This window comes from Condylura cristata, unplaced genomic scaffold (genome assembly GCF_000260355.1).
Source record: "Condylura cristata isolate star-nosed mole 26May11 unplaced genomic scaffold, ConCri1.0 scaffold00032, whole genome shotgun sequence".
NCBI lineage: Eukaryota > Metazoa > Chordata > Mammalia > Eulipotyphla > Talpidae > Condylura > Condylura cristata.
Window position 1 is genome coordinate 4,661,079 of NW_004567133.1, and position 12,243 is coordinate 4,673,321.

Below are 12,243 nucleotides of genomic sequence, written 5' to 3' on the forward strand. Positions count from 1 at the left end.
CCAGCACCCAGGCAGGAGGCAGGGAGCAGCAGAAGCGGGAGGAGGACGAGGAGGAGGAGGAGCCGTCGCAGGATGAAGGATCGGACTCAGGAGCTGCGGAGTGTGAGCTTGGGGATGGGGGGATGGGGGGGCGGGACCCCAATATTTGGGGAGCGCGTGGGGGTGGAGTGGGGGAGGTGTGGGACTTCGGGGCAAATGATGAGACTGGAGGTTGGTGGCAGGGGCACACTGAAACCTGGAGGCACCTCATGTCTCAGTAAACCTTTGGGGACAGTGACTGGAAGGGGTTGGAGGCCATTAAGACACAAGGTGGCAGGAGAGGTCTTGGGGCCTTGGACACCCAACATTCTCTGAAGGGCCCTGGGGTCTGATCTGGGCATGGGAGAGAAGGAATGTCAAGAGAGAACTGGAGGGTACTGTCCTTCCCTGGGCAGATTTGCTGAAATAGCAGGATGGGGGCGGTTACTGGGCCAGGCTGAGTCTAGCAGGACCCAGATTTGGGGATGCGGTGGGGAAGGACACAGGTTGGGACTGAGATCTTCACACCTGGCAGTGAATGGAGAGAGACTGTGTGTACGTGTGTTGCTCCCCACGGGGAGGGGGCACCGCTCAGAGGCCAGGAGGAAAGGGTGGCCTCCCGAGACAGCCAGCAGAGGTTTGGGGCCTGAGGTGGGGTGACCCCGAGGTGGGAGATGGGGGCAAAGGAGGCTGGGCTAGGAGGTTTCACATACTGGGGTCCGTGGAATTGTGTGTGTGGTGTGACCAGGACTGTTCTCTGCTGGGGGGATCTGGGGCATCCTGGACTGTGGGGTGGGCTGACATGTCCCTGATCTGCAGGCCGAGAGGCCCAGTTCCAGGAGTCTGCCCGGTTAGTTGTGGTGGGTGACTGGGGAGGAGGGCGGCACCTGTGTCTCCAGGGCAGGCTGTTTGCAAAGGCTATGGAGTGGGACTGAGGAGGCGGTTCCTGGAGCAGGGAGGAGGCTAGGGCACTGGGAGGAATGACCCCAGGCCCAAGGTGGCCAGCAGACTGCCTGAGTGCTCCTGGCCGGAAGTGTCATGTTAATGAAGCGCCAGCCCCAGTCACTACTGATAGGCTGGGTCTTCACCAGAGCCTGTTGGTTGTTAGTTGGGGTCATTACCCCATTTGATAGATGAGGAAACTGAGGTTCAGAGACAGACAGGAACTTACCCAAGGTCACCAGGGAAGTGAGTGGAAAGACCTGCCTGCAACCTGGGCCTCCCACCTCCCCTGTTCCTGTGTGTCTTTGTTTCTTTTTGCCTTTGAAACAGGAGTCTCAATGCTGGAGGGAAAGAATCCCCTGCATTTGGGGTGGAGGGAAGGGGAAGGTGATGAGTGACAATTGTCTCGGGGAGATATGGTTTGGCAAATAGGAAAGAAGGAGGAATTCATGGTTGAGGGAGGGAATTTTGAAGGTTTATTTCAGTATTAAAGTTTTACTGAATATACACTCAGGCATGACAATAATAAAAATAACCAACAGTGCCAGACACTATTCTAAGTGTTTTTTATACATGGTAACTCACTGCAACCTGATGATGAGGTTGTGACCAGTATTACCCCATTTTATGGATAAGGAAATTGAGGCCGAAGGGGGCCCTTGACCAAAGTTACTTACTACTTAGAGATAGGCAAGCACCAGCATTGTGCTCAAAACACTCCTCCTCTCATGAGCTGATTTTAAAAGCATGTTGCCACCCATAGCTTCATTAGACCCTTAGTGACCTCTCGGTTTGGTAGGTAGACTGAGAGACTGACTGAGGAATAATTGAGGAAACTTAGGCCCAGAGTGGTTACATATGTCGGCCACACAGCTAGCGAGTAAGACCCAGACTAGAAGCCGGGTCTCCTGATGCCAGACCATTCCATGACTCCAAAACCCAGAGAAATGGCAGTGGGTTGGGGTGAGGTGGTGGTGGAGTGGTGGCATGGGGGTGGGGGCAGGGCATGGGAGGCCTCTCATCTGAGTGGGTCAGAGCCCCTGCCTGCTGGAGCTGCTTTGGGCAGCCTGGTGGGGGAGACAGGAGGTGGCATGGAGGGGTGAAGGGGGCTGAGCACAGGCTGATGGCTTGAGTGTTAGTCATAGCTCAGGGAAACTGAAGATTTTGGGAGGGGGCGGGTTGGGAGGAAAGGAGCTGCCAGATGCAGGGAGCGCGGAGCACAGGGTCTCGCCCAGAGTTGGAGCAGAGGCTGGAGGGACCAGGTGGGGTGTGGGAGGCTGGGGAAAAGGGCTTCTGAGAGGCAGGCAGTGAAGCAGGGGCCATGATGGGAGGGATGTCAGTCCAGGGGCCTGGTTGTCTATCTGACAACACCTAGGGGCTCCCCAGGGCTCTGAGGTCTGTTTACCACATGGGGTCGAGGGCACAGATCTGGGAGTCAGGCGGTCTGGAGTCAGGTCCCAGCTTTTCTTCCTCTAGGCCTTGGGTCAGCTGCCCATCATCCCTGCTTTGTGATTTCTTCCTGTAGGACTGGAGTGATGCTAGAACCTGCTTCTCGGGGCTGTCTGAGGATTGCAGTTAGGCAACTGCAGTGAAATTGGGCCTGGCAGGGGCTCCGCACCTGTTTCTTACTCTTGTTTATCTCTCTTGAGCCTCACTTCACCCCCAGAGATGGGTAGGATGTGACTACTTCATTTTGGAATAAACCAAGAGTCAGAGAGGTAACCAGACTCCCCCAAGGTCACATCGCTATTAATGGCAGAGTTGAGGTTGAACCCCACTTTCTCACTCCAGGTGACCAGGCACCTTTGTTTGGGGACTGGGAGGTACTGGGCTGGAGTGGACACTGCGGTGGAAGCTCATCAGCTGGGTTGTCTCAAGGCCCAAGGAAGGGGCCAGGGGTGGGACTCAAGAGGAGAGGAAGGGGAGCAGGTGGGTTGGAGAGGGAGGTTGTAGGAGGAAGGAGGCAAAGGAGATACTGTGGGCTGGGGCCTAGGAGGTGGCTGTGGGAGTGGGAAGCAGGGGGCTGGGGAGACGGGGACATGGAGGAAGGGGAGGCTGTGGGGATGGGGCTGCCATGAGGCAAGCCAAGCAGCCTGAAGGCAAGCCTGAGTCCTGGGTCCTGGGGGACAGGCCCAGTAGGAGCTTCAGAAATACAGGCCTGACGCTACTGAGGGAAAGAGGGGCCTGGTGTGAGAGAGCTCGAGAAGGGACCCAGAGGACCCTGGGCGACCCCAGCTGCTGGGCTTGTTCCTGCCATTCAGACCCACTGAGGTCCCCGCCCAAGGGCCTTTACCCTGTTGCCTCTTGCCTGAATGGCAGGCGGTCTGTTTGCAGCTGTTCCTTCTGCCTGGACCACTGTCCCCCTGCCTTGCTTTCTCTAGCCCCAGATGGTGGCACAGTTGACTCCTTCAGGACACAGCTGAAATGTCACCCCGCCCCAGAGGCCCTCGCCGACCCTCAGGAGAAGCCTCCCCTGATAGGGGTTCCTCGCTGTCCCATCTCCTGTCCTCTCTCCCCGCTAGTGAGCACAATCAGAACTTTCGTCTTTCCCTGAGCGTCGTCTGGCCCCCCGCCCCCTTCCCCGACTGTCAGCTCCATGGAGGCAGGCCCTTCCTCCTGTCCGGTTCACCGCTGTCCTCACAGCAGCGCCCAGAAGAACCATACCTGTCCTCACAGCAGCGCTTGGAACGAACCATACCTGTTAGATGAGGGAATGACTCAGTGGGCAGCAGGCCGGTGGTGGAGGTGCGCTGGGAGGGAGGAGGGACCGGGTCAGAGACAGATGGACAGAAGCGCGGGGTGCAGCAGAGCGAGCTGCCGCCTCGAGATCACATGTGCTCGCATCCCTGCGGAACACGGCAAGCCAGTGCGGGCTGTGTGCAGGGCACGTGTGTGTTTACCACACACACACTCTGATATCTTTATCACCCGATCCCAGTCGCCTTCCGCCTCTGTTTTAGTCACCGGCTCACCAGCTGTCTCTGGTCACTGCCGCGCTGGCTCCTTCGTCCCTCCCCTCCGGCCATCTCCCAGCCCAGGTGGTCTCTCCGGCGCATACCCGAGGCCCTGGCGTCTCTGCTGTGGGAGCCTGGACTTGGGGGCGGAGGGTCCTAAAGAAGGCACCCTGAAGCTAGAGGCATGGGTCTGCTCCCCCTGTTCTCAAGGTGGTTCCAGAAGGCGCCCAGGACCTCTGTACTCTTGTTCAGTCCTCGCAAGTGCTCAAAATGGTGGTGAGCAGGAAGGAGCAGAGTGCCTGGGTGCAATCCAGGGGACCCATCTGCACCCACTAGGTGCCACGATCTTGGGCCAGTGACTTCACCTCCCTGTGTCTCATGTCGCATCTGTGAGATGGGAATAAGAAGCGCTCAGTGGTCCCTGCTCCCCGCAGGGACGGTGCTCCCAGACCCCGCGACAATGCAGCCCTGTAGACTCCATGCTTGCCGACACAGACATACCTGTGATGCTTCGTTTCTAAATTAGGCACAGTAAGAGGTGGACGACAATAACTAGTAATAAAAGAGAATAATTATACCAAGGTGCTGTAATAAAAGTTATAGGAATGTGATGTCTCTCTCAAAATACCTTATTGTCCGTATGTTTTTGGAGCACAGATAACTGAAACCACAGAAAGAGACCACGAAGGGGGGTGACCTGGTCTGTGTGCCCAGGTGGTTGGAGGGCCAGTGAGAAAGGCGAACCCCTGTGGCACCTGGTGATTGTGCCTGTGGGCTGCTCTTACTGTCTTCATTTGGCAACTGAGGCTTGAATTGCTCATGGGTCAGCTGAGAGGACTGCGCCCCTTGGATCAACACCTTTTGTGATCTCATTTGCCTACCGCCTGCTTCCTTCTGGATGATCTAACTCTTTCCAGAAATTGATGTTAATATTAAACACACACTCCTCAATGTAGGATGGGCCCTGGTGAGCCCAGGCACCAGCCCACCCATTTCACAGATGAACTGGTGCCCAGAGAGGTGTTTAGATTTGCTGAGGGTCACACAGCAAGTCAAGGGCAGGCTGGAATACCTGGCTTCCTGTCTAGACTCTTGCTGCAGGCTGGCCCATCTCATTGGTCTTCCTGTTCTGACCACAGGAGGCCAGTAGCACTGAGGATACAGCAGAGCAGGCATTCGGGGGCCAGGTAGGAAGAGAGGGACACCATCTGTCAGCAGGATGGAGGGAGAAGAGCCTGGGCTGTAGCGCCAGTTCTGTCCCATTCCCAGCCATTTTTGCTGTGTAGCCTTAGGCAGGTCAGGCAACCTCTCTGAGTCTGTTTTCTCATCCCTAACACAGGAGAGACAGGGGCAACAGCTGACCCCCCACCCAAGCACTTTTTCTCTCTCTGATAGCATCAGGCATTTCTCCTGCTCAGGCTCATCACCGCCCCCTGACCACTGTTTGGGGTGTGACATTATTGCTGTTCAGATGCAGAGACTGAGACTTGTAACTGCGACCTTGGGCAAATTCTTTAGCTGTTTTTTGCGTCAGATTCTCCACTGACGGTGGGGCCCTCCGGATCGGGGGGGCGCGGCTATAACATTATCTGCTTTGGGGCTAGTGTAAGGACCAAATGCAAAGAGTGCATGAAATGGCCCCAGCACATTGTAACATGCTAGATGAATCTTTGCCTTCCAGGGATTCCGTGGAGATTACATGGGATAATTAGATTAGAATACCTATGCAGAAGGTGCCATTAAATGATCATATTTTGCTAGGCTTTGAGAGCACAGGTTCTCACCGCAGTTGGGGCTCAGTAGGAGCTGACCTGAGAGAGACACACAGCTGGTGGAGGTGTTGCTGGGAGAAGGTGGCTGAGTCTCTCTTAGAAGGGGCTGTGGCTTCACTGCTTAGGATTCCTGGCCTCTTTCAGCCTGGGTGCCCTTGGGCAAGTCGTTTTCCCTTTCCTTCTTTGATCTGTAATGTGGGGATGATGCTATCTGTCTAAGCCTTCTCTCTGGGCTAGGGGGGTGAGGACCAAGCAGGGTTATAGTTGCACAGGTGTCGTAACCGGTGGACTGTGGGATATCTGCGATTATTATACCAAATAAGTCATCCTCAGGCCCTGACCTTTTGACTTTATTTCCCTCTCAAGGGCAAGTGCCCCAGAGTAGAATCCATGGAAATCAGCTCTCGGAATGGCAGGGGAGGTAGATAGAAATCAGACTTTAGTGAAAGGAAAATGACAGAGCAGGGCAGGCTCTAGGCCCCTGGGCCAACAAAAGGCATCTTGACCTGTGGTGACCGGCTGAGGGCTGAGTGTTGGAGGCAGAGAAGGAACACAGGGATGGCTTTGGCTGAGGGAGAGGCTCTTGGGGCAGCTGGCTTTTGGGGACAGAGAAGATGGAGAGCATCATGGGAAGCTCCAGATCCACAGAGACCAGCCGCCTCCCCAGAGCCTGTCAGGGTCTAGGTGTACCCAGGTGAGCCTGGGGCAGGTGGAGAAACCAAAAGTTCGGAGTCCTCAGGTGCCACCTTGCTCCCAGGGCAGCTGTGGGGGAGAGCTCCTTTTCCTAATGATTGGGGTTTGAAGTATTGACATATTGTCTGATGTGGTGGGGAGGGTGGAGCCCAGAATCTGGGAGGACTCCCTGGTGGGTGTTCCACGTGGGCAGAAGGAAGCTGGGGTGGTATCAGGGGTGCCCAGTGGAAGGGGCTTGAGGCCCCTGGGGTGCGGGGGCTCTGGCTTCCAAGTGCACTTGGCTGTGGAGACTGCATCTAAGTCCCATCTGGCTCTGTCTGGGTTTGATCTGAGCTGTCTGGAATCTGTCTGCTCTGAGGCTGGTTCCGTCTGAGCCTGTCTGGTTCCTCCAGGTTCTGTCTGGGATCCCTGGGACCCTCTCGAGGTTCTGTGTGAGCACCTCTGTGGATCCCACCTGGCTCCACCCCAGAGAGACACTGTTTGCATCCTGACTCGGTTTCATTTAGCCTGATAGTTAGATTCCATCTGAGTTTTGGCTGGGTTCTTTCTGGAAATCAGGGTGAACTCTGTTTAAATGTCCACTGGGGCTGATTAGAGCTCCAGCTGTAATTAAGCCTGATGGGCCCGGATTTTGCCCTCAGACTTTTGTCCCAGGCAGAGAAGAGTCTTGAGGCAGGAGTGTGTAGCTCTGGGGACCCCCCTACTCCCCCACTTTTCCCAGCTCTGAAGGCGTGTGCAGGCCTGAGGCTGGGCAAGCAGGCCCAGGGGGCCCTCCTGGATGCAGCGGGGATGCAGGTGATGTCTTTGTGTTCACAACATGTCAGTGTGCAGCCTTGCTGGGGCTCTGGGTGCGGGTGAACGTCAGCTCGTCAGCGTGTCTCCGCGTGGGTGTCCAGTGGGCCTATTTCTGTGTCCCTTGTGTGTCAGCCCTTCTGGCGGTGTCACTGGTCTGTCTGGCGGTGGCGGTGGCGGTGTGGGTGGGCAAATCCCTTTGTGTCTCTGAGCCCTGGGGGTGGAGGGCTGAGCAGCTGCAGGTTGCAACTGGGAAATCCAAGCAAGTGAGAGTAGGTGGGTGTGAAGTTGGAAGAGGCTGGATGAAAGCAAGTGAAGACACCGCGGAGAGAGGGGCAGAGCTGAGGAGGGGGTGTGAGTGGGCAGGAGGAGGACGAGGCTGCGTGAGGAAGGCCGGAGCGCTGCCTCTGTCTCCTCCAGCCCTCCCTGGGCCTGATGTGCGCTTGCAGAACTTGGCACCTGCACTGGCTGTGAAGTGACCTTGCACAGGGGACATGGCCAGGGGAGTGAAGGCTGGAGGGGAAGACAAGGAGAGTAAAGTGAGGCCTGGGCAGAAGCGGCTGTGGGTGGGCGGGAGGGTCAGGCTCTTGTGTCAGACCCCTTCTCGGAGTCCAGCCAGTTATCACAAGTCTGATATTTAACTGGTCACTCCAGTATTGAAACACTTCCCCACTGGCTGGTTAGGGGCAACTGTTCTGGCCACCAGCTGTCTCCTGGGTGACTGCACTTCCAGGCCCTCCGCTGAAAGGCTGCCCTTTGCTCACTCCCTGCACGGCATCCTTGGGCCTCTGAGACCTTGTTCCACAAGATGGCCCGTTTGTCCTGATGGGGGGGAGGGGCTGGCTCCCTCCCTGAATCTGCCACTCTGCAGACCCCTGCTCCGAGCCTAGAGCAGGGAGCATCTGGCCCGGGGTAGAGACTGCTCATGGACTCGGCCTTTCCTGCCTCCTAGGCCAAAGACAGCGATGATGAAGAAGAGGTGGTGCATGTGGATCGGGACCACTTCATGGATGAGTTCTTTGAGCAGGTAACTGAGCTCCCGGAGCCCCCAGGGCTGGAGCCTGCCCGCCCTGCCCTGCTCTCTTCTCCACTCTTGGCGCTTTGCCAGTCTCTCTGGGTCTGGCCCATTTCCCTGAGCCCTGGCTGAGCCCCCTGGATCCTCCTGCCTGGCCCAGTGACTTGGCTGAGTCTGACTGGTTTGTGGCCCAGGTGGAAGAGATCCGGGGCTGCATTGAGAAGCTGTCTGAGGACGTGGAGCAAGTGAAGAAACAGCACAGTGCCATCCTGGCCGCGCCCAACCCAGATGAGAGTGAGTGCCGGAGGCCGCTGGGGGGGGGGCACCCAGATGCCTCACCTGTCTCCTCACCTGCCTCTGCCCTCCCCTCAGAGACCAAACAGGAACTGGAGGACCTCACTGCAGATATCAAGAAAACGGCCAACAAAGTTCGTTCCAAGTTGAAAGGTAAGGAATGCCGTCTCCCCAGTTACGAGAAAAAGAAGTTTGCCTCCATTCAGCTAACCGGCTGGCCTTTCTAGAAGACCAGATTCCTAAAATAATGAGAAAGCACAAATTCCCCAGACTTTCTTCCATGTTCCAGATTCTTTGGAGAAAGAGACATGACAGGGAAGCGAGGGAGAGAAAGGTCTCTGTCCAGATTGAGCTCTGCTGGTTCCATCAGGATGAAGGGTCACCAGAAAAAGTCTTGCAAGTGGCTTTACTTTCACTAAGGCCTCGTTTTTCCAGAGCAGGTGCTGGGCATGGTTCTAAGCACCCAGTAGGTGGGCTCAGCCAACGCTTCTGAATTGGTATCCTTGGCTCAGGACAGATTGGGCTGTGTGGCTGACATCAGGGGCTGGCAAGCTTTCAAGAGGGACTTGCCAACTGCTCATGTATTCACTCTAATTTAAGGACTTGGGTGCTGGTAATAACCACCTTCCCCCAAAGCATTGTGGGTTGGGAACCTCCTTGTCTTCTGGTGCCAGGGGAGTAGCAGTGTTCCTGTGATGCTAATTTATATGCTCCTGGTAATCCAGCGTCAGAAACACTGGCTGAGCACCCACCCTGTCCAGACAAGTTTGCTGGGCTTTGGGGACAGGGAGCGCTGCCCAGCCCTGAGGGCACTGACCTTGGTCAGGGACGTGAAGATAAGAACTTCATGTCCTCCTGACCGCAGTGGGAAACCAATGGGCCTCCAGCGCTGACCTGTTAAAAACAAGCCCTTTGCACTCAGGACAGGGGGTTGCATGGGAAGTGACCTGAATGGGGAGCACATCCAAGTAGGGGTGTCCAGCTTCCACCATCAACTGATTCTGGATAGCACCCCCCCACACACACACACACAGCTTCTTCATCAGTATAGGGAGAAAATCAGAAGCAATTTCAAAGCTGACTTTTGGGGTTAGGAGAGGGGAGTAACAAAATTTTTTTTCCCAAATGAAATCTTACAAAGAGCATCAATATGTAAAACAGAAAAGTCAGGCTGGTCTGGCTAAACAGCAGTCGGGAGGCCCAGGGCCCTGCCTGCGTGGCAGTCCCTTCACTCCCAGCAACAGCCCCTGAACTTCCCTCTCTGAAGCAGGGTTCCATGGAAGTCATTAAAAATCCCTGGGCTTCTGTTCGTAGGGCCCGGAAAGCACTGACCTTAACACTCTGTGAGAAAGGCTCCCTGGTTTCAAGAGTCGGGAATATACCGCGAAAGAAGCCAGGAAGGATGGCAGTGGCAGAGAAGCTGACCTTCTAGACTCCCGTTAGAGGATTCTCTTTCTCTGGCCATCTGGTGGTGCAAACTCAGGTTCTGAATGTAACCTGAGTGAGTGGGTTAAGCCATTTGCACTTAAGTTTCTAGTCAAAGCATGGCCTGATAGTCCTGCATTCCCAGTATTGGAAAAAGTAATGAGTAAAGGACCCCTCCCTCCAGGGCTTGGTCCAGAGCGGCTCACCCTGGGCCAGAGATTTCTACACTCACCCCTCCCCCATGCGCATTCCAGTGCTGTTTTCCCCACTGCTGCTCAGAGAAGCAGGTCGCTGCGCCTGCCTCCTTGGTAGGAGTGTTGGGGTGCTATCCGGCCCCCCTACTGCCAGTGAAACTGAGACAGGAGGCTTTCAGGAATGGCCTGGCACTTGCAGGTCTAAGAGGGCCTGCATTTCTCCAGGACAGCAGGTCTTACTCAGTCTCCTTCAGAAAACCTGGGGGATAAGTCTCAGGAGTGGGCGATCCAGAAGCAGGGACCCCAGTTAATCTGAATGCTTCTCCAGAACACTTTAGAAGTGAGAATTCTTCGGATAAGGACCAAGTTGCTGGGCTGGAGAGCTGTTTTCTCTGCCAGAGCACCCAGCCACCCAACCTGGAGTCTTGTCTGGAAAGGGCAGCCGCCAGACCCAGACCCACCTGGAAGTGCCTGCCTCCCCCCCAAAAACCCCTGAGGGTTCCCGCCCTTTTTCTGAACCCGGGGAACTCCCTGTTCCTGGTATGTAGGCCACCCTCCTCCAGAAGATGGGGCCCACAGTCCCCCTGGGCCCTAGCAGGAGACACAGCTGGTCAGGAGTTTGCAAACCTCTCTCATTCCTTTCACCCGAACAGTCCCTCTTCCACAGACGAATGACTAGCCCTCAGCCTTCCCTCCACTTGCCTTCTAGACGCCCCCAAAGGTCTGACCCGTTATTCGCGAGGTCTCCCCACTGCCTCTGGGTTCTGAACATTACTCACTATTCTCGGGAGTTACCTCCCCACGGGCCTGCGGCCTGCCGCAGAGTGGACACCCTTCACACATGGCGGCTCCCCCCCACACCCGGGTCTCCCCTCACCGCGTCCTCTCTCCCGCAGCTATAGAGCAAAGCATTGAACAGGAGGAGGGGCTGAACCGTTCCTCCGCGGACCTGCGCATCCGCAAGACGCAGGTAGGAGGTGGTGGCAGGTAGGAGGTGGTGGCCGGGCGGGAGCGGGAGCGCACGGGGACCGGAGGGGCGGCCTGGAGGCGCTGGTGGGGGAGGGCGGGCCAGACGGGCGCGGGCCCCCCCCCCGGGGCGGGGAGGCGCTTTGGGCGGGCTCTTAGTGGGGGAGCGGAACTGGGTCACCCCTGGTGCCCCAACTGGTGTGGGCTTGGGGCCCGGGGTGGGGGCAGGTAGGACTGTGCCCGGCGAAGGGTGTCCCCCTCGCCAGCCACCTCGCCCCCCCACCCCTCCACTGCCTCCTCACCCGCTCGCTCTCCGCTCCCGGCGCCTGACGTGTCTGCACCCCCACCCAGCACTCCACTCTCTCGCGGAAGTTCGTGGAAGTAATGACCGAGTATAACGCGACCCAGTCCAAGTACCGGGACCGCTGCAAGGACCGGATCCAGCGGCAGCTGGAGATCAGTGCGTGTGCTTCCCGCCCCACCCAGACGGGCCGCCCTCCTTCCTCTCGGGCGGGGGGGGGAGGGGAGGGCGGGCTGGGGGGGCGCGCACCCCACCTCAGAGTCCTAGGCTGGCCAGTCCCTGCAGGGAGGTCTTTCTCTCTACAGCCGGGAGGACCACGACCAACGAAGAGCTGGAAGACATGCTGGAGAGCGGGAAGTTGGCCATCTTCACGGATGATGTGAGCCTCGGGTGGAGGCGGGGTTTGTTTTTGGAGAAAGCACTTGTCTCTTCCCAAGTTTAAGGTGAACGCCAGGTCCAGAGTTCACCCTAGAAAAACAAGAACAGGAAACCTGGACCTGGAACTTGGGGAATTCCACGAGGGCAGAGCAGGAAGGCACCCCCATAAAAATGGCAAACAATAGTGTACCCTCAGGCACTGTTTTAAGCACCTCACAAGTTTACACTTACCTACAAAGTCATTTAATTCTCTGCGCCTTGATTCCGTTGAGAAACCCGCCCCTACCCCCAGCCCCCCACAGAGGTGAGGGCGGAGTCCTCAGGATTGAACCCACCACAGGTTTCAGACTCCCAGCCACTCTCCACAGGTTATTTCACCCAGTGACTAATTTGCCTGCTTTTTGAAGACTTTTGTTTTAATCGTTGTTCCTGCTAGGAAGTTTCGAGCGCTGCCCTGCCCCCACCGTGTGCGTGCGTGGATGGGCTCCCCCGCCCCCCG

At 56.8% G+C, this 12,243-nt stretch overlaps 1 protein-coding gene across 1 annotated transcript in view; it reads left to right on the forward strand.

Moving 5' to 3' along the window:
• The first annotated feature begins 6 nt into the window (after positions 1-6).
• STX1B (syntaxin 1B) overlaps positions 7-12,243 on the forward strand; it is a 16,539-nt gene continuing 4,302 nt past the window's right edge. The window contains exons 1-7 of the mRNA XM_004691967.2: positions 7-102; positions 8,124-8,198; positions 8,381-8,480; positions 8,559-8,633; positions 10,996-11,069; positions 11,417-11,525; positions 11,672-11,745. Of these exons, the coding sequence (XP_004692024.1) occupies positions 73-102; positions 8,124-8,198; positions 8,381-8,480; positions 8,559-8,633; positions 10,996-11,069; positions 11,417-11,525; positions 11,672-11,745 (537 nt within the window). The 5' untranslated portion in view covers positions 7-72. The remainder of the gene's footprint in view (positions 103-8,123; positions 8,199-8,380; positions 8,481-8,558; positions 8,634-10,995; positions 11,070-11,416; positions 11,526-11,671; positions 11,746-12,243) is intronic.